Here is a 21,847-nt window from a genome sequence, read left to right as displayed (position 1 = left end):
ATAATATATAAGAGAGAAGGTACGGAACGTGCGATTTTCGCGAAGTTTTCCCTGCAATGAAGAAGACAATGTATAATACTTGCATGGAACAGGATTCCTAAAGTTGAATCGAGTTAATGGTAAGTAAAAAACTTACTTTTGCATCTACCGCTGTTCTGTAATTCAAGAAGGGATGCACCATAGAGAACAGGGGCTCGTTACAAAGAAAATCAAGGGATGGGGGTTCTAACCTGTAATAATTATGATAATTATTACAGGTTAGAACCCCCATCCCTTGATTTTCTTTGTAACGAGCCCCTGTGCCATCGAGTTGAAAACACTGTCCATATCGCTCGTCACCGGTTTTCAGATGAGCACGGAAGTGTCCACAAAGGAAAACTTCGCGAAAATCACACGTTTCGGAGCCCGTAACTTCAGTTTGGTACAATGCAGAAAAGTCAATGATAGCTTGATGGATAGAAAAATATCTCAGAAGTAAAACAAGCCATATAGTATGGTCGCGTGCCTTTAAAGACGGAAATAGCAGAAGGAAATCGAGGGTCATGGTTGGAGCGAAGGATTTGGAAGTTCCGTACCTTCTCTCATATATTATGATAGAGAGGGTCCTATTTCAGAACGGGTATCTAAGGTATTTTTGTTACTCTGATTTTTTTCCTTTAGATGATTGTTTTTTTTCTTATCAAGCTCGCGTCGAGCACCTGTGACAAAAACATATCCCTCCACGTTTTTTTTTTTTTTGGGGGGGGTGTATTTAAAGAAATTATTTTCGTTATAAAAAAAACATTATTTTCATAAAATGAGGGCTCCTCGAAGAGGTCTCTTGACCATACCCCACCCCGCTGCTGTTGCTTAATGTAATGCAGTCGAATATGTGTAGGCGGCGCTTTTAAGTCATTTGTTATAATTTTTCCAGGCCAAACTGTACTTCAGTTTGGTCAGATTCTCCGCATACAATTTTCATGATTGTGTCGGCATTAAACCCCCAAAAACTAAATTCTGTGTTGATTGGCATATGATATGTTCATGTTAGTCCTAGGTCAACTCTTCAGTGCAGTACGGTCATGTGGTATGGTCGAGGCGGTGGCTTATAGTGCCGTTTTAGAACTTTATTTTGGACAAGGTCAAATACAATGTATATAACAATCATTAAGAAAAACCAACAAATATAAATTTACATAACATGTTATTTATCGATTTACATGTTATGTACATTTAATCTATATTATTTGTTGGCTTTTCTTAATGATTATGTTAAATACATTGTATTTTGTATTTGACCTCGTCCAAAATAAAGTTCACGGTGTACCTGACCTTGGACATTGATTTTGTAAAACAACACATAGCAAATATTTCTGTTGAGAGAGTACAGGTTAAATATTCAGATCATTGGTGGTAAATTATTTCAAAGAAGTCCAGGGCTGATTTCCACTTGCAAATTCCCCAAGTTGTTTTTATACACCATGGAACTATTGTTTCTTAGCTTCTTACATGTTTGTTTGAAGAGACGAGTCATTATTACCTTCACATCTTGATGCACAATCAGTCTTAATGTTGTGTTCAATTATACATTTGGGTAGAATTATGTATTCAAATTATTCACTGCAGGTACAAATGCTCATCAAATATTCTTGGACTGACATTCATTTGGAGTTTTAGTTAATTAAAATGAAAATCTGGATTATATTGTTATACATCTAAAGACCATTGGCACAATATCAATATTGGAATTTATTTGGAATACCATTTGAGCTTACTTTTGCACTTAGCATGGCCTTCATCATGGCATGGGATCACATTTGGTCTGCATAACATAACCATATCAACTGCAATCCATACTGTGATGTTGATTAGTTTTTACAACACTTAACATGCCACTCAAAATATGGGAGCCAAGTGCCTTCCCATTGACCATGGGCTGTACTAATGAGATGTGGATGCATATATAGTATGAACTTTGACATCAAAGATAGAGAGAGCTATACTTATGCAAATGTAATAAACTGATGCTCTAAAATAGAGAAACCTGCATGCCATCTTTGGAAAAAAAATTCAATAAAAAAAATTCAAAAATCATTCTTTTTCTCCATTTAATGTGAATGCAACAGTACTAGATCTAAAAATAAATTTCTGTAATAAACTATGTCTCACAAAAACACAATCAGATGTACTACAAAAGTGAAAACCTGAATTCTCAAAATCTAAGTAACATTTGGTACAAGCATCATCCTCGTGTTGGATAGAATGATAAAAGTTCCAAATACAATAAACACTAACTTGATGATGACAATGATGGAAACATAAATTATAATAGTTTATTCTATTCAGCTTGCATGTCTCAATGGAACATAATTTGTTACTTGGTAAATGTTCAGGCGTTTGAACATGATGAAAATCAAGAGACTGCACCAAATCTTGTGTAGCCTCCATATAACAAGACTGAATGAAATGAAGTCTATTGTCTCTGTCAAACAATACATAGTCTACAGAAAAGCCACTATCACCTATTAAGAATCTCTTCGAAATTAGTGGGCAAAGATGCTCCAACATTGATGAATAGACTTTTAAGGACATGAAGCTCTTTTGAGAGCAAGTCAACTTTCTTCTGCAATTGTTCATTTTCACTTGCCAACTGCTGGACTCTCTCCTCTGTTTCCTGTTGTCGCTGCTTGGCTTTTTCTCTGCTTTTTCTGACAGCAACATTATTTCTGGCCCTCTTGTCAAAGTACTCATCAGTGTCCTTTTCTGGCAATCGTTTACGTTTATTTGGGTATTTGCCAGATGGTTTACGCCCTGGTGTCCTACGGGTATAGGCATATTGGTTTTTTTTGTCATCTGAGGAGCTTTCATCAATACTAAAACTGGTACTCTCTGGACTTGCTGCAAACTCTTCTGCTTTTACCGGGGATCGTGTGAAGTCCTCGGTTTTAATAGCGAGAACCTGCCAGTTTACTGGCATATTGGTGCTGTCAATCTTCACTTTCTTTGCGTTCGTCATGCAGACTTTTTCAATGGGTAAAATACCTTTGTTATTCTGTAAGAAAGATGAATAAGCAATAAACATCTTTACAACTTTATCATATAGAAACAATGATTGTGGTTATGTCGAAGACATTATCAAAACATTGTAAAACCTGTGAGCTTAATCATGGGTCATACACCAGAAAAATTGTGGTCATGGTCTTTTCAAAAAGTTTGGAAGTGAATTCCAAGTTTTGAAATATGGATAGGAACATATCAAAGCAATAAAAACCTAAATATATTTGCCGCTCAGTGCTTCAAAAACTGATACAGAACAATTAATGAAAATGATGGGCAATAGTCTGAATATGTTCCTCATTTTTCCACAATGATTCTAATGAAAATGATGGGCAATAGTCTGAATATATTCCTCATTTTTCCACAATGATTCTAATGAAAATAGGCAATAGTCTGAATATGTTCCTCATTTTTCCACATTGATTCTAATGAAAATGATGGGCAACAGCCTGAATAAGTTCCTCATTTTTCCACAGTGATTCTAATGAAAATGATGGGCAATAGTCTGAATATGTTCCTCATTTTTCCACATTGATTCTAATGAAAATGGGGAGAGGGCTGTGAACTAATTTTAAGCAATTTTGAAATCTGGAATATTCTTTTTATACATTATGTAAAGATACATTTGTTACATTTGATACAATTTGAGAAGATAAAAAAATGTATATGGATGTGATATATAAAACCATTTTTAAACCGGCATGGTAATATGCAAGTTATGCACGTTTCCTCAGTTCTGGAGAGGGCTTGTACTCCTATTAAATAATTGTACCTCTAGTCTATTTTAAAACAAGTGAATGCCAAAAATGTACAGGAAACTAGTTTATTTTTCTTATTTGTTCTTGGCAAAATAGAAGACTACAGTGTAAACATTATTTGTTTCCCAAGCGTCTGTGTATTAAAAATGCTGCACTACACTCATTCAAATTATATTTACACATGCTTATAAACCACTTCAAATTTAATATTTACATGTGGATATTATATGAATAAAAAAAAAAAAACGAATACAGACTGCAATGATCTGGAATGTACTGCTTCCAACTTTACCATTTTTCTGCCTGTTGCCACAAGAACTATATATAAATATCTCGCCTTGCCATGTCCACTAGTTATGCATTAACCCCCCCCAACAACAACAACAACCTGTAGCTCTAATGTACCTTTACCTATCGATGTCGATTTGTGAACGACTTGACAAAAGTTACCTTTTCGATAGACTTCTTTTATAACTCCGCAAGTATTACGTGCTTACGTTATTTTAATGAAATTAAAAGTTTTATCTTTTGCGTGGATCTACAGAACTTGCGCACTCGTGCATTACCAAAATATTGGGTTATCTTCGAGTGGAGGTTCCGACCTACTTACTGACCCGAGTATAAAAAAATGTGCATTTAATGCGCGTCTACCAAAGAGTATTGTCGATATTAAATGAATGAGATGCGATAATATTTAAACGACTCCTTAAAACTTCAATTTAAGTACCTGAGCATCTATGCTGGCTTGGGTAGTGGTGATGGTAGAACCTGTCACCCTCTGTTGTTCATCATGCTCCAACTCACTTGAAGGGAATATATGGTCAACGATACTGATTACTGGCGTATCCTCCAAAGGGACAGTGGGGCCGTTCAACAACTCCTGGATATCTATCACGTTTTCGAAACCTGGATCAAGGTCATAAAATTCTCGTTCCAGCATCAAATCTTGACTTGTACTGTGCTTCAACGTAAATTTGAAATTTGGTTCTCTTTCTTCATATAGTTTAGGCGACTCCATTGACGGCGTTGGCGACGGAGTTGGTATTATCAAGTTTTCTCGGCATGGTGAAAATGTAATATTGTCCCCGAATGACAAAGTCGGAAGATCCAGCGTCGCAGGTTCGTGTATCACCGATTTCAGAATATTCACGTGCTTTTGCTAAGTTATGTGAATTGCTCTCTCTCTCTCTGATAAGGTATTTCGCAATAATCTACCGGCACAGGTGTAGACTACTTATAGGATTTCATCAGTTGCCTCATTACACAGATTCATACGCGGCTGAATTCTCTCTTGAATGAATGAAGCTTTGAACACTGTTATAATATATATCAGTTATTGGAATCTAAATGATCAGTTTAGACGGCAAGTATAAGGAGCATAACAGATAATCCGAAATTTACAATCAAAATATGGTGAATTGTGTGAACTATATTTGGCGGACGCACTCTAAACGTCAAAATGACGAATTTGAAACGTCAATGTGATGCTAATTATAGTATATGACCTAATGGTAGTTTCCTCAGTTACTAAGAATAGAAATTTGTAATCCGCAAGAGACTGAGCACGTGACCACACCTCCTATAAATTTTGGAATCAAAGTTATGAACACTACTTAATCAACAGAATTTAAAATATTGCATGATTAGAAATGTCTTTACACTAGTATTCGACTTTTATTAGCATTAAATTTAGTTATCCAAAATTTGTTATTCTACCAATTAAATACTCTATGTAAAGGAAAGGTGCGCGCTGATTTTAAAGTCATAATATGATTGGCTTATTGGTCATACATTGCATCAAGACAAGTTTATTACTGTCGGCCTATATTCAACAACTTGGCGGCTTTATAGACAACCTTTTCTTAAATCTTGATTTTTTGTTCTTAATGTAAGTATATTTGTTGCTCGATTTAAAATGATGCTGACATTTGCTCATAAGCTGTTTTTCAGCTGACACGTTAAAAAGAACAATAACATAGTTTTGTTTTGACTTAACACAGTTGTTTACAGTAGGAATGTCGTCACTGCAGTTTCTTTTGAGGAAGTTTGTGAGAATGCACGTATACTGGTATTTTCACAGTTGATGCATGCTTCCCCATAAGTGATGTTGAGAATACATATTGTAAAGAACCGAATTGCAATGTATTTTCTGCGTGCAAAGCTCAGAACCTGCAGTGCTGTCCCAACGTAGTTGCTGACCTGCGGATCGTGATTACGCAACGCCATATTTGTTTCATTTGCAAGTAGGCCTATTACATGCATGCCCATACTACTGTACATGTAAAGCTGCAATCATTTGCCATGTATATAGGACTCTTTGTACTTTGTACCAAAGATTTCTTTCATAAATACTTCTTCACTGAGACCGACGAATCATTAATTGTGTGCATTAATGAGATCTGTTGCATTTACAGAATTATATTGGAGCCTGCATCAGACGTTACACCAATGTTTAGGGTTACAGGCACTAGAGTGGGGAGAAACTAATGATAACACCCTCCCCAGTTGGTTAGCTTCCCCCTGAATCCAGTGCCTGTGCTTATGGCCAAGCAGAATTTAAAATGAGATTAGCTTGTCATAGTCAAGTATTTACATGCAGTTTACCAATTCTATGCCATTTTTAAATATGGAAAATATGCATCCATTTGCATATTTTGCTGCACTATCTTTCGAGTGATGTACCGGTTATTGAAATATTGAATTTTACTTTCTAAAAGTTCACAATAATGGCACTTGAAAGATTTCTAAACACATTTGAAACAACCCCTCTACTATGTACATGAGGGCAAATGCACAGGTGTCTTCTGGTCGTACTGTTCATCCTAATTTCTCTGCTGTGGATAAAACATTACAGTAACTAAAATTCATACAATTGCAAACATGGCTCATTCGTAGTCGGTATATGAACTAAACCCTTCTTTCCAACCCAATCAACACAGACATGTGAGTGCATCTATTTTTAGAAGGAAGGATTTGCATAATGTAACCACTCACTTGATATAGCTTGACAACAGTCCATTGATAGCATTGCAAATTTATGGTTTTATTATTTGTCTGCATACTTGTATTAATTTTGGGCATTGTTTAAATAGTATCTGATTGGCTGATTTATTCTGTATTTTCATAAATAAGAGTCATTTGAGTTTGACCTAATAGTGCTTCTTATGAATTCCACATTTCATTGTCCCATACGTTTCTGACCTACATAATTGCATTTTAAAGTTAAATCTAAAATAACATAATACCTAGGCTTTTCTTTCTATGAATCATACATATCTTTCAGTTGATGCCACTAAAACACTTGTGTATTCATTAGTACTTTCAAGACTGGACTCAGTTTTGTCTGGTTCATCTCAATATCTACTCCAGAAACTTCAAAAAGTTAAAAACACAGCTGCTTTGACCATCCTTGAGTACCACAATCAGAGCACATCTCTCTCCTGCTTTGTACCCTACACTGGCTATCCATTCGATCCAGAATCAAACACAAAATTTGTTCTCTGTGCTTCGTTTTACTGACAGACTCCAGCCCAACATACCCATCCGACCTCACCCATGTGTACACACCAGCAAGATACTTAAACTACTCTTCTGACAATCGTATACTCATTATTCCCACTATGACAACGAAGTCATATGGACACTGTTCTTTTGCATACCAGGGCCAAGCAACGTGGAACAAATTGCCCACAGAACTTAGAAATACAGTGATCTCATTCAAGAGTACTCTTAAAACTCACCTACTTCGATTGCAAGAACATAAAGACCAAATAATGTTTCCTACCTTAAATATTTTCAGCATGTTTTGATGTTTTCAAATTTTATGGTGTTTGTGTTTTGTAATCATATCATGTTTTTTACGTTTAAGGTGTTGTCTGATATTTTAAAGTGCTTAGGGCTTCTAAAAATTAGATGTCTGCCATTATTTCTTCTAACTAATTTTATGATGAAATAGTGTACATAAGGCAGTTAAAAGATCCAGATCACCGATTCTGTTCTTAAAACACACATTGCTTTTTACATACTATTGTTAAAGTTTGAAAACACAAGTTTGTATGTTTTTATCATCATCTATTAGTGATAGCTGCTAACTTATTCGGGGAAACAGTTAATGGTCAATCAGCGATCAAAACAAATGCCTGTGAATGTGTAAGAGTTTGTTTGTTAGCATGATTAATATCAAAACTAGGCCTAGCTACAACACTAGAACTAACCTGGATAAGGCAAGAGGGCATCTCAAAAAGTATGGTCAGTCAATGTACCTCTAAAAAAAACACAGGGCAAAGTCGTTTTCACTTAACAAACAGAAGGCAAAGTTGACATATATTGGGCAACTTAGTCACCCACTTTGCCTAGTAGTGTAACCCCAGCTTAGGGATATAAAAAGCGTACAAAGCATAGTCATTCATTCACCAATTTTTTAATTTTTAACCAGATTGTTGTCAATTTGTCCCTTGTACTGTCAACTTACTAGTGTTTCAAACCGAATCAAACCTCAGTGTAAACAAGCAGAGAGGCTTCACATTGTCCTCATCTAGTTTTTAGAATGGTCTGTTTCAGTAAAAACTGTTGTCTGCATCCAATATTTGTTGTCTAGTTTTAATAAATCCAAAAAGAACTATAAAATTTAAACAAATAAAAAGGATGAACTCTTGTTTTCATGTTGTCAGAGATTAAATTCCAAAATGTATGGAATTATTGCCGTTATTAAAGACAGTGAACTACATCACATTCCTTTAAAACATGGACTCATTCATTCAAATATGGCAACTGTGCTACTAAAGCAACTTCTGTCGCTTTTGAAATGCCAACAGTTTTACATTACTTAAGAACCTTAAGTGACAATTGGGTTAAAAATAAATTTATCAATCAAATTTTGTGCTTTTAATATCTCTGATGCATGTTTTCAGATTCAGTGTGGGGAGGGAAGAAATTGGAGGGTTGATTGATTGATTGTATTTTTATGGCACATCAGCACTGTTAGGCTATTTTGCACCATACAAAAGGTTTTTATGTAGGACTAATAAAAAGTGATAAAAGGTTTCTTATGGACCAGCGATTAAAAAAAACCCAGTTAAAAATAGAACGATAAGATGGTAAAGGTAATTTATAAAACTTCCCAATCAACAGGAATGTAATTGGGGTATGTTGATGAAGATTTAGAAGAAAAGGTATTGAATTTAAAGGATGGTATATACATTACATAAAAATGTTCAGGGTGATAGCATAAAAATTATAGTTTAGAATAAGTGTTTACTTCTCTCAGGAATTTTATAATACAAGAGACATTTATTGTATCAAAAAGTTCCTTCATGTCATACATGTAGTACTGATTACGCATAGGTTGGAGGTTGAAACACTATCATAAAGTGCTTAACAGTGAATAGTTCATTGCAAGAAACACACTCTGGTGCATCTTTGCCTTTTAGCTTGTGGGAGTGGGTTATAGTGGAGGGAGTGTGAATACTATAGTAGCATTTTACATTATCTTAGCACAGTGATGACAACTAAAGGTAACATTTGAAAAATTGAAATAAACCTATACAGTTGTTGAAGTGACATCACTACCAGGCATGTAACAAATTAAGTTTACCAATCTGAAATATAATTTCCCCATAGATGAATATGTAACATGAGTTAGTTTTCACTCAGGTTTTTAACTCTCCTGGCTGGTAGCTGAGAAGACAAGGATTTTTATAGATAACCCCATTTGTGGATATATTTAAACAATACCTTCAATGATTACACTTAAATAGCTTTATTTTTATCCATCAAACAACATTACATATAGACTTAATCAAACTTAGCATGTAGTTATACCTTGAAATTGTCTGAGACAAGTTCAGTAATGTTCAGTCCATGATATAACTGAAATAAAAGAATTTAGTTTTCTTACAAAATGTTGGAGTTTCTCAAGAATAACGTACTTGTACATTGTTTCAACATTCTGCAGGCTAAGTGAAGAAAAAGTCTTGTAATTGATTCCTGAAATTCCTTTTGGTCAGTGGAGCATCAGTCTTTTTTTGACTTGATTCGTTGCAGTCAGTTTTTATTATTTGTGAAAAAGAAGTATTTTCTTTTCAAAAATTTGTGGATTGGGATGGAATAGAAATTGTTGGGCATTTAAATTTGTTTTGTAGCAGCCTTAAAATCCATAAATTGGTGCTCAACAAAATATATTGAAACCACAATATATAGTGCATTTGGTGTCTGTTTGGTCATATTAAATATTTAATACGAGGAAGGCAGCGAAGTAAAATATACTCTTTTTTTTTTCTTCAGTCTACTGGTTATGGACTTTTGTCATCCGTCCATTCGCACAAGTTTGTTGTAGTTAGTTGTTCTAAACTATGTGGTGGGCTGCCTTGAAACTTTACACAGACACGTTCATCCCAAAATCTGGATCCTAGATGACAGTGGTGTCCCTTCAACATTTAATATGGTGACCATAGCAACCATTTTAAAAATCTTGTCGCTACTCATCCTCCTTGGTAGGTTGTACTGAGGTTTTTTTAATATTAAAAGACTTCTTTTGATGTGGTCCTAATTATAAATGGTGCTGATCTGACATAAAATATGACCTAACTAGCCCTTATATCTAGTTGGTCTATGAAAAATCTCACCTGTTGAACATCCAGTACAGTTTTTTTATATAATGTCCAGCTGGTCCTAAATGAAAATGTCGCTAATCAGACCACTAATTTCACTGCCATATTAGTTGTTTTTGAAATCTTGCTAGCGCTACTTCATCAGAATTGATAGTCACAGCGATATGTTATTTGTTTTTTTTTTGGGGGGGGTAATTATGTTGTTGGTTTTAAATGAAACTGGTGCTTATTACATGGGCATCATGGTACCCATATTGGAAATCTTGTTATAAGTAATAGATGGTCCTCAACAAAAAATGGTGCTTATCTTCACCAGTGGCTTGAAAATCTTATCACTACCTCTACTGAACAGGTTTTGTATTGACATTTGGTTTTCAATAAAATACTTCTATGTGACTGGTCTTAAAAGAATATGAAGATAGTGTGCCCTTCAAATATTAGAAAAATATAACAGCTACTTTTAAAAAAAATTGCTAATCTACCCTCCATGTCTGCAATGATCATCATCATGTAACTCTGTATATGGCTACTTATCCTGAAATACCCTCCTCCCCAGCTAATTGTAGATTTAACCAAATTTAGCATGTGTTTATATCTTGACATTATTTGAGACCAGTCCTGTGATTTCTTTTGCATGAGACCAGGTTAAAGGACAGAGGCAATGACAGAATCTGTACTGCATTTGATGTATCTTGCAAACATGTTACTTCAGAAATATGTTGGATTAGGTTTGCTTTAGTGTTTTATGGTGCATTTTCTTAGAATATCAGAGATGTTTTAAAACTTGGCAGTTATAAAGAATAAAAGGACAGAAAAAAAGAAACATCTTATCTTGGACTTCTTTATGGTTAGTATTGGTGTTGGTGGGGTTTGGGATCTTTGTTTCTTCCAAAATAAATTTTATTTCAAGCACCTAAACTTTTTGTCATCAGCTCTTAAAATCAGAACATTAGAGAAATCAAAAACTGCTATTTTGTATTGAAGTTCATTGTATTATTATTTTCCATTTCAGATAACAATTTTACTTGTGGAAAGGTGTAAGTAGAAACAACAGAGATAAGGACATATTAACTTTTTCCACCAGTCAATCTGGTAAAATGCCACAAAAACGAGTTATGTCTGATGATGACAGCTTTAGCCAGGATTCAGAGGATGGGCATTTTGCTGCAACTAAAAGTAAGAAGTCAAGGATGCAGGAGAAAGGCAAAGATGGTGAAGATTACAAAAAGAGGAGAGAAAGGAATAATCTTGCTGTAAAGAAAAGTCGTGAAAAGAGTCGCCAGAAAGCCAGAGAGACTGTTGAGCAAGTGAATCGGTTGAGAGCTGAGAATGAAATGTTGGAACAAAAAGTTCAGATACTTTCTAAGGAGCTGAGTGTTTTGAAAGATTTGTTCTTGGCACATGCTGGGACAGTTGCAGAAGGAGACTGTCAGGTGGCACCATCTGTGAATGATCATCAATATTCTGCATCTCTGAAAGAAGAGAACTAGTGAAGGGAGATAACTCTGGATTTTAGTTCCCAGTCACATCAGTACTTTTTATAGACACAAATCATCAGACATTTTAATGTTTCACAGTTAAATCATGGTCATATTAATATAAGAGACAAGATAACATTTTAGATCACATGAATGTGTATATTTTATAATTTGTGGGTTTTACTATATGATTGTGATTAAAGAATCATGTCATTTATACATTGTTTATTACTTTAATTCTTTGACTCGTGCTATTTTCATTTCTTACCATGTGTACTGCCTTCTTCACATCTATTTATGAAAGATTCTTACAATAGATATAGTACATTATATTTTTTAATAAGCCATTTTTGAAATGAACATCACTTAGGGGTATAATAAATTCATGAGTTGACCCAGAAGATAACCTTGCATATGAACATTTTGAGAAACTGATATGCTACATGTACATGTGACAGCTCCAGTGGCCTAAGTGGTTAGCGTTTGCTTCCAATGCAGAAGGTTGCCAGTTCAAACCCTGGCTGAGTCATATCAAAGACTTGTAAAAATGGTACTAACAGCTGCCTCACTTGATGCTCGGCATTAAGAGGTTAGTGTTATGAATGGTCGGCTTAGTGTCAGGATAATGTGATGATGGGGACATGATGTTGCATTCCAAACGCACACACACTCACACATGTACATGTGTCATCTGGCTGGATGTGATGATTATTCCCAAATGTTGTTGAAGGTATACAGAGCAAGCAATCTGACTGGATCAGTTGCTTTTAGCTGCATCCAGCTAGCTAAATGGGCAGTAGATATTATTTGGGCTAACTAGACATCAATGTAGAATGAAGTGGCTTGATGATGCTTGGCTAGTGAAGATGGTAATTATATCCAGCAGCTTCATGTGTCGAAATGTGCTTGAAGAATGTACTGATATAATAGACAAACAAGACAGTCATCTATTCTGAAAACAGAGAGCTTTGAAGCCTTTTGTTAGACAGTTTACCAAGTTTCTTAACATATATGTGAACAAAGATCATTTTAGCTTATGGCACTGTATCTGACATCTATCCCTCTAACCACATTTGCTGTTTTCAACTTTTTAAAAAGCATCTGACCAGATTGTATTAAACTTCGCAGTAATGTTCCTTAGGACATGTTGTACCAAAAATTGTTTGGGGTGACTTCCTTATTAATGATTTGGTTTCCATAGCAGCCAGTTGGTATTTTTAAAAAATGTATGTTACATAAGCCAATTTCGACCAAACCAAGAAGGAACATTTCTTAAGACACACTATAAGATTCATGTGTGGATTCCATAACAACCAGTTGTAAAGCCTATTTTGAATTTTTCCACAATGGCTGATAAAAAAATTTGTTTGGACTATTTCATTGGACAAGATTGGTCTTCTAGCAACCAGATGGAAACCAATTTTCAACTTATCCAGAATCGCTGAGACAAATCTAACTAAACTAGGTAGGAATCTTCAAAATTCGAAGGTGGATCCTCTAGCAATTGCTAATGTGGTGTGACTTAACAACCAAATGGGAAATCTATTTCCAACTTCTCTTAAAAGTGCTGAGCAAATTTTGTTCAAACTGAATTAAAAGATATATATTTTAGAATATGCTCTATCAAAATTTTGTTTGGGGGAAGGGGATGGGGGGGCTTGTAATAAAACTGCACAACTTCGGGAACAGCTAAGCCAAATTTGATCCAACTTTGTGGGAATATTTTATAATGTGCAATGACTCCCCTGAGAATGATATAGCTGCCATAACAACCATACTGAAAACATATTTTTTACTTGTATTTCAGGACTGCTAAACCAATATTGATCTCACTTAATGGAATTTTATATAGGACTTGTTCTACCAGAATTATGTCCAGGTTAATTCTCACAGCAACAATGTGGTTTTTAAATTTCAAAAATGACTGGCGTCACAAGAGATAACAAAGGAGGTGTGGCTCTTGGGCCATCAAAAAATACTTCATGCAGCCCTCGGGTTGGTTTGAGTCTAACACCCCTGCTCTACCATATGTTTCCAATTTATGAAACTAACTGTAAATTTAACTCAGTGTACTCTTTGGAGAAAAAAAATTGTTCTCTTTTGTAAATATTTTGCACCAAATGTGGAAGTGATACAGGCTCCTCCACCCCCACCCCCGAGTCCATTGGCTTAACTAATTCCACCAATTATGAATATGCAGGCTAATCAAGTTACAGTGTGATTTGTTTTGTTCACTGGCAAGTTGCATATTTGGGTCCTTTATTCATCTGAAATTTATATGAGTCACAAACCAATCTTATCACATACAATATGTGACTGAGGAACCAACAAACTTATCTTATCACAGACAATATGTGACTGAGGGCCCAACAAACCAATCTTATCACGGACAATATGTGACTGAGGGTCCAACAAACCAATCTTATCACAGACAATATGTGACTGAGGGCCCAACAAACCAATCTTATCACAGACAATATGTGACTGAGGGCCCAACAAACCAATCTTATCACAGACAATATGTGACTGACGGCCCAACAAACCAATTTTATCACAAACAATATGTGACTGTGGGCCCAAAATTTGTGCCCAGGCCCCAGTGGCTACCAGCATTTGTGGTAACATGGCTTATAGAAGTAGCTGAAAATGTTGGACTGTAAATGCAGGATGGTTAAGGACTTTACGATAAAATCATTTGGCCTTACTGCCATGAAATCTAAAATGGACACGTGCTCTCTATCTTAAGAAAATGTCCTCTTCTTTGTCCATTGTGCCCTCCCTTCAGGGACCCATGACTACCGTTCATCTCCACTGAAAGATCACTAAAATAATTTAAATGTTTTATTCTTTATTTCTAATATTTGTTTGCCTAATGTTGAAAAAAATAATCTGTTCCTTCTCTCCTTTACTATAAAATTATTTACCAGCAACATCACAATTTACTTGTACTTAAAAAGAAAAAAAGATTTCCAGTTTGTATCAGATATAAGCTACTGCATTCTCCATCTCTGAAACATTCAGAGTGAAAATTCCTAAAACCTAAATGGACCACAAGGTGAAAATTCCTAAAACCTAACTGGACCACAGGGTGAAAGGCTGAAAGTTCCTAAAAACCTAACTGGACCACAATTCTTAAAACCAAAGTGAACCACATGAAAATTCTTAAACCAAACTTGTTACCAAGCTCAAGGTTCAGAGCTAACAGATAGAAAACCCTGTGATTATGTGGTCCTTGCGTGTTTTGACATCCAGCTTGAGTAAGGAAGAGGTGACAGATATTTAACTTCTTACTGTTTTCATAGGTATCAATTTTGTGACTTGGCAAAGAAAAAAGCTCCAAATATTTTAATTTGTGTATTGTTTTCATAGGATAACAGTTTACTGGCACATTGTAATTTGTAGCATGAAGAACTGGTAAATAACAGTGAAATCACACTATTTAAAGACTGAAGTTCAATCTGAGTTAATTAAAAGTGTCTTGACAAAAGCACAATAATCTGTGATTGGCCGACAAAAAACCTCAATTCTAGGAAATGTACTTATTTCAAGCTATAGTCCCTTGGCTGCAGTCGTATATTATGTAAACAGCTGTGTGCTCAAAAGAACAAAACCGATTTCTTATCAATTTAATTTATTCAACAAGACATATTTATTTAAAATCTTAAATATTGTTTGTTATCATGAAAAAGACTCAGTAAACCTTTGATTGTTGAACATTTTCATTCATTTTAAAACGAAATCTTCATGAACATTTGACCCAAATGAAGGCTGAATCATTGCTATAACATCATAGCTTTTTGAGAGAAACATTAAAATGCCTGTCTCTAAGATTTCATTGATACTAATCATCCAAGTCTTTCCAGTGCATTCTTCGTAGTCTCTGATGCTGAATTTTCAACCTTCTCCATGTAGCAACTGCAGTATCAATGCGATATATATTAGGATATTTGGGCTTTGTTTTGGGCACAAAGGGACTTAGATTCTTCAGCTTTTCTCTCAAAACCTCCTCTTGTATGTCTTTGACATCTCTGTATCTGTCTAGGTATCTTAAATTTAAAAATAAAGAAAGATACGCTGAAACACTTTTGCACATTTCAAAATTGTATTCTGAAGAAAAAAACAGACCATATAAATTTTGAAAAGCTGGATAATAGTCCAATATTTTTTTAAAACTCGTTAATTCCATTCCTATAACTAAAGTAAAAGAAATTGATCAAAGTATACCCATTGCATTCTATAAGTATTATTTTTCCAAATCACAACCTGAATGAAACATCTTATGTATATACCACTATGCATGATGATAGTGTGAGATCCAAAAGAACTCCATGGTACTATAAATCCATATCAAACTTATGCAAACACTATGATATTAAAATTTAATCACTTTAAATTTCTAACAATTCATTATCAGACCTTTATCTCTCAGCACAGAACCATCAGTGATGCAGGCATCTGTGTGTGGAGGAAAACCATATGAACAGTGGCTTTTTGTGGATATACATGTGTTTGAAACATACTTCCAATTCCGCAACTAAAGAACTGAGTGGTCCCAAGTGACACAATTTCAAGCAATGAAACTACATGAACAGAATAATGTCTACTTTTTCAGTTACAAATAAGCTCTCAAAAGAATCTTGTACAAAAATTCAGTGTCAACAAATAATGGCATTCTAAACATGTGCATACTCTATTTTATGTTTACCTACTTCAATTATTCCAAATAATTCGTACCACAAGTCCTAAAGTAGCCAAAGCCAATCATATTGGCATAAGAAGTTTTAGAAAACAGCATGGGGTATTGGAGTGGGGTGTGAGGTGGTTGGGGCCTGAACCTCCACATAGACTTTCTTTCATTTGTCAGCCTCAAGTGGGTTTTGTGCAGTAAGTCCAAAAAGTTCAAATTATGTTTACAAAATGTCAGAACTGCCATAATAACCTGAAAATAAAATCTTTTGAAGACCATTATATCTCTTTGGGTCTAATCATTTTTGTGCTGATGTTTTTGGGATGGACCTTCTTAAGACTATGATATCTCTTTGGGTCTAATCGTTTTTGTGCTGATGTTTTTGGGATAGACATGTGGAAGAACAAGATATTGCTATGGGTATAATTGTTTTTGTGTTGGATGATTTTGGGATGGACCTTCTGAAGACCATGATCTTTCATTGGGTCAAATTGTTTTTGTGCTGGATGTTTTGGGAATGTACGTGTGGATGAACAACAGACAAGCAATATCCTCCTTACTGTGATGACAATGAGGGCAAAAGAACTTGCAATTTATCAGTGAAATTTGCAAAATGTATAATTGGAAGAAAAAAGGACTAAAATAATGGAAATAAATGCCCATTATGTATCTCATATGGCCAAACTTTGTTATGACAACAAAGCTTTACTTTGTATACTCAGTAACAAATAAATATAAACCTTCTGGAAAATAATGCAGATAACATGTGACAACAATAAAAAAATATATTTCAGGCATGACAAATATGGCAAGACTAGCCGAAATCTGTTTACCAAACAAATCAAACATGTGACAACAATAAAAAAATATATTTCAGGCATGACAAATATGGCCGAAATCTGTTTACCAAACAAATCAAACATGTGACAACAATAAAAAAATATATTTCAGGCATGACAAATATGGCCGAAATCTGTTTACCAAACAAATCAAACATGCTTCAAAATATTAAATAATTTCTGCAATCATTCTTTGCAAAACAATTTATAAATGTGGACATGGCTTTCATAAACATGTTCTTCTTAAAGCAAAATTTGTCTTAAATATATCCGTAAAGAAATTCTGATACAAAGTTATATTTATTGATACGCATTAGAGACACTTATAATTATTCAGCTTCGAGCATTATTAGTAAACTTCCATACCATTTTTTTCCTCAAAAAACATCTTCATCCATAAAATTTTAACAACTCTTTGGTATTTTATGACAAATTTGAAATGTAAATAAAATTACATTCTCAAATATGAACCATGTTACATATTAGTTTTTTAAAATTCTGTTTAAATTGAAAATCATTCATTATAATTTCCTAAGCGTACAATTTTATTAATTACTGCTTATTATATTTAAATGTATTTATCTTGAATTCTCAAATTATTTTTTTTACCCATGTAAAACTTGTTTGCAAGGGGAAAAACTCTACCTAAGCTCAAACCTGTGATATTAGTTTTCTTTAAGGCTACTTCCCCTGCTTCCGACTCATAAGTATGTTTGTACACACAAGGTTTAACAGAACAATCCTGGCTATAAAGTACTCATTACATTTTAGCATCCCCAAAATACATGCCAAAGATAAACACGAAAAGGATAAAAATCTTATAATACAAATTCAAACTGTTGATATAAACCTAACACCTTTAAAGTCTGTGACCTTATCGCAAACTAGAACTGAACAGGTTAATTGAATGCACTAGATAAATGTATGGGCACAAGAACAGATAACAAGAGTCCCTCAAAGGGACTGACACTCTACTGGGCAAAAAGAATTTACAGGAATTAAAGACATTTGTTCCTTTAGACTGTCAAGTTTTAAAACCATCTCTGATATCCTTCAGTTACAACATGAATTTTAAATTCACTGCTGTGGTGCACAATGAATGTCAGCTTGACACCATTTTAATTTAGAACAAAGAAGACATCATTGAAAGTCTTTTAGTGAAATCCCATTGTCATGATGATCATTAGAGAGAACAAGATTTTTAAGTCTGTCATTTTAATATCATAGTGTTTGCATAGGTTTGATATGGATTTAAGGACTTGATGAAAAACCCATCATACATCAGATCATCCATTCAGAGGTAGAAGTGACAACAAGATATTTTAAGACAGTCATCATGGCAGCCATAATGGATACATAAATGGCATCATTTTCATTTAGGACCTACTAGTTATTATAAGAAGAATCAGCTGGTTAAAACTCCATGTTGATGCAGCCACCTGTTTGGATAGGAGTAGCGACACCAATATTTTAAGATTTGACTTTCCATTCAGGAGGAGTAGCAATAACAAGATTTTCAAGATGGCCATTGCAGCAATCATGCTGGACATCAGATCGACACAATTTTCATTTAGGACCAAAGAGACATCATAAGAACTCTTTTAATGAAAACCCCCATGTTGATATATCCATCCATTTTGGAGTAGAGACAATATTCTCAAAAAAGCCACCATGGCGGCAATAGTGAGGGTTAGTCAATAGGTCCAAGTAGATCCTGTCAAAATGACTTTCCCTTTAAGAGGATTAGTAAAAACAAAATTTTCAAGATGGCCACATATTGGATTTCAGATTAGCACCTTTTTAATTTAAGATCAACAAAAGTCTTTTAGTGAACACCCATGATGACATGACTATTCATTCAGGAGATTTAACAAGATTGTCAAGCTAGCCACTCTGTGGCAGCCATATTAGACCCCAGTTCAGCACCATCTTCATTTAGGACCAACAAGGCATAAAAAGGCATGTTAGTGAAAGTGTCATGTTGATATGAACATTAATTTTTCTAGAGTAGTAATAAGACTTTCAAGAAAGGCACTCTGCTGGCCATATTGGATGTGTGAGCAGCCCCATTTTCATCTAGGACCAACATGGCATTGGAATGAACGTGTTTAAAGTTTCATAGCAATCCTCCAAGTACTGAAGAATGAATAGTGGTAACAAAACTGTGCTAACGGCTGAATGGACTTGGGGCGATGGACAGACTACAGAAAATCCCATAAGCTCATATGGTTTATGATCAGAAGAGTTAAAAAATATATAAATATTTAAACTGAATTGTGAACAGCAAAGGGAAAATCTGGAGCATTAGTCCAATATGTGTCCCAAATTTCAGTGAGACACCTTAATTAGCTGGAGAGCTATTCTCTGGAAATAAAAAATCAGATGGATGGATAATCAACATAAAAGTTGATGAAAACATTTTGAAAGCTTAACTGAAGGAGAATTAATAGCAGAATTCAAATCTGGACCATTTGTTTAATATGTGTACAAAGTTTTACAAAGATTACTTGTAACAGTTTGAAACTTGTGGTCTCGAAATGAATATGTTTTTGTGCAGAGAGATACAAATATGGAAATGTTATTGGGCAGATAACTACAGACATGGTGTGGGAATGACTATGTTATTGGGCAGATAACTACAGATATGGTCTGGAAATGACTATGTTATTGGGCAGATAACTTCAGATATGGTCTGGAACTGACTGTTATTAACCAGATAACTAGAGATATGGTCTGGAAATGTCTATGTTATTGGGCAGATAACAACAGAATATATGGTCTGGAAATGACTATGTTAACAGGCAGAAAGACAGGCCAATAGCCATATCTTTCCATATTACATACTGGAATGACAAAAAAGAGATTCACTTACAAGTTGAAAGGTTGTCTATGAGGATATCTAACTTGTGCTGGATGATATTGTGGAGGATGAAGGAATTCAAATGCTGGCTCTTTTATACCTGTAAAAGAAATACATTTAGACAAATACTGATTCCCCATCCCCCCATCTATATTTCAAATACATTAAATTTAAATGAAAATTATCACTTACTTCTACAAATGAATTGCAATTTCCATGGACTGTATGGATGCTACAATTTTAGAAACCCAACAAACAATGGTGATTCAATGCAGAGGTGCAACAATATGCCCCAAACTGTACTGCGATATACCAAACTCATATTGCAATATAGTAACTTTTAATGAAAAGGATAAAGTAATCACTATAAAATTTATTACTTGAGAAATACAACATCTGTCGTTGATGTGGGGTGTAACGCCATTTTTCAGCACACTATAGGCTATACATGGCGGCCAGTATTAATGGTTTAATGGTGGAGGAAGAACCCAGGAAAACCCTGGAAAGAACTATTGACCCACGAGAAGCCACTGGCAAGCTTTCTCATATACCCACATTGGCTGAATCTGAGACTCAAACCAGCGCAGACAGAGGTTAGATGGCAGTGATCCGTAACGGAAAGCGCTTTAGACCACATGGTCACTCGGGGCCCCTACAACATCTGTAAGTGATGTTACCATATAAGGCTTTAAATGGTGGTCAACTGAACATAAAAAATTAACCAAAAATTTAAAAAATCTACAAACACCTGAAAGCAGTACAATTAGTAGCCAATAAAAAATCTCTGCCATTTCTGGTCTGTCCATGTTTTAATTTAAACTTCACAAACGCACTGTTTTAAATGTATCAACACATCTGAACTATCTTTTTTTTTTTTAGCAAGATATTAAATTTTTTGGAGGAAAATTAACATAACGACAACGTCTTAACTCAAAGCAGCCCTCTGCACGGTAAAAATGATTCCTGCTTTACTCTCTCTCAGACAGCATGGAAGTTGCAGGAATGCATTGTCTTTTCTTAGCTGCTTGTGCAAGGAGTGAAACCTTATACTATTAAGCTTTCCACCATTTCAAAAGATCTCATCCAATATTATTAAGGATTCATTCCTGAACAAGTCAACCTCATGCTTCACTCTGTGAAATCTGGATTGAGTACTGTTCATTTAGTGTCATTGGGAACAGGACATAACAATATAAGATAAACTGAAGTTTATAAATTATTATTTATAACTGGAAAAAATCCACTAGTCTTGACTTGAACTCCACCCCATTAAACCATGTCTGAATGCTGAATAATGGTACTGTGCATCACATATTACATTCTCTTGCAATCTCATAGTAAGCTTGTATCTAGGAGGAAAGAAAGGCTCTTGAATTAAATAGGACAAATTGTGAAGAATACACAGATTTGTAAAATGAAATCAAGACCATAAAAAAAAAATCCCGGTACAAAAAATTATATTGCGGTATGTATTGCCAGAACAGCAAACTGCAATATACAGGTATACCCATATATCATTGCACCACTATTTCTATAGAAACAGGACCCTTTCCTAAATCAACAAATTTAATTACCAATAAA

General features: G+C 34.8%; 3 protein-coding genes across 3 annotated transcripts in view; 1 reads left to right on the top strand and 2 right to left on the bottom strand.

Moving 5' to 3' along the window:
- Positions 1 to 2,073: 2,073 nt before the first annotated feature.
- On the bottom strand, positions 2,074 to 5,024 carry LOC149782851 (uncharacterized). Its single transcript, XM_089934382.1, has 2 exons — positions 4,522 to 5,024; positions 2,074 to 3,031 (listed from the first exon to the last, which is right to left on the bottom strand). The coding sequence occupies exons 1-2, from the start codon at positions 4,810 to 4,812 to the stop codon at positions 2,498 to 2,500; spliced, it is 825 nt and encodes a 274-aa protein (XP_089790508.1). The 5' UTR covers positions 4,813 to 5,024; the 3' UTR covers positions 2,074 to 2,497.
- A 501-nt stretch (positions 5,025 to 5,525) lies between these two features.
- LOC149782850 (CCAAT/enhancer-binding protein gamma-like) lies at positions 5,526 to 12,097 on the top strand. The gene is made up of 2 exons (XM_089934383.1): positions 5,526 to 5,682; positions 11,415 to 12,097. The coding sequence occupies exon 2, from the start codon at positions 11,500 to 11,502 to the stop codon at positions 11,890 to 11,892; it is 393 nt and encodes a 130-aa protein (XP_089790509.1). The 5' UTR covers positions 5,526 to 5,682; positions 11,415 to 11,499; the 3' UTR covers positions 11,893 to 12,097.
- A 3,397-nt stretch (positions 12,098 to 15,494) lies between these two features.
- LOC149782849 (large ribosomal subunit protein mL38-like) overlaps positions 15,495 to 21,847 on the bottom strand; it is a 33,151-nt gene continuing 26,798 nt past the window's right edge. Inside the window, exons 7-8 of the mRNA XM_089934381.1 lie at positions 20,279 to 20,366; positions 15,495 to 15,926 (exon numbers count right to left, since the gene is read on the bottom strand). Coding sequence (XP_089790507.1) covers positions 15,722 to 15,926; positions 20,279 to 20,366 — 293 coding nt within the window. The 3' untranslated portion in view covers positions 15,495 to 15,721. The remainder of the gene's footprint in view (positions 15,927 to 20,278; positions 20,367 to 21,847) is intronic.

Source organism: Sinohyriopsis cumingii, chromosome 15 (assembly GCF_028554795.1).
Source record: "Sinohyriopsis cumingii isolate HCF-2022 chromosome 15, ASM2855479v2, whole genome shotgun sequence".
NCBI lineage: Eukaryota > Metazoa > Mollusca > Bivalvia > Unionida > Unionidae > Sinohyriopsis > Sinohyriopsis cumingii.
Note: the sequence above shows the minus strand (reverse complement) of the source record. Positions and strands in the feature narration are given on the sequence as shown.

Coding starts and splice junctions, on each gene's coding strand:
- LOC149782851 (XM_089934382.1), bottom strand. CDS start 4,812: ATGGAGTCGCCTAAACTATATGAAGAAAGAGAACCAAATTTCAAATTT. Junction 3,032..4,521: donor AAGCCAGCATAGATGCTCAG/GTACTTAAATTG, acceptor TCTTTCTTACAG/AATAACAAAGGTATTTTACC.
- LOC149782850 (XM_089934383.1), top strand. CDS start 11,500: ATGCCACAAAAACGAGTTATGTCTGATGATGACAGCTTTAGCCAGGAT.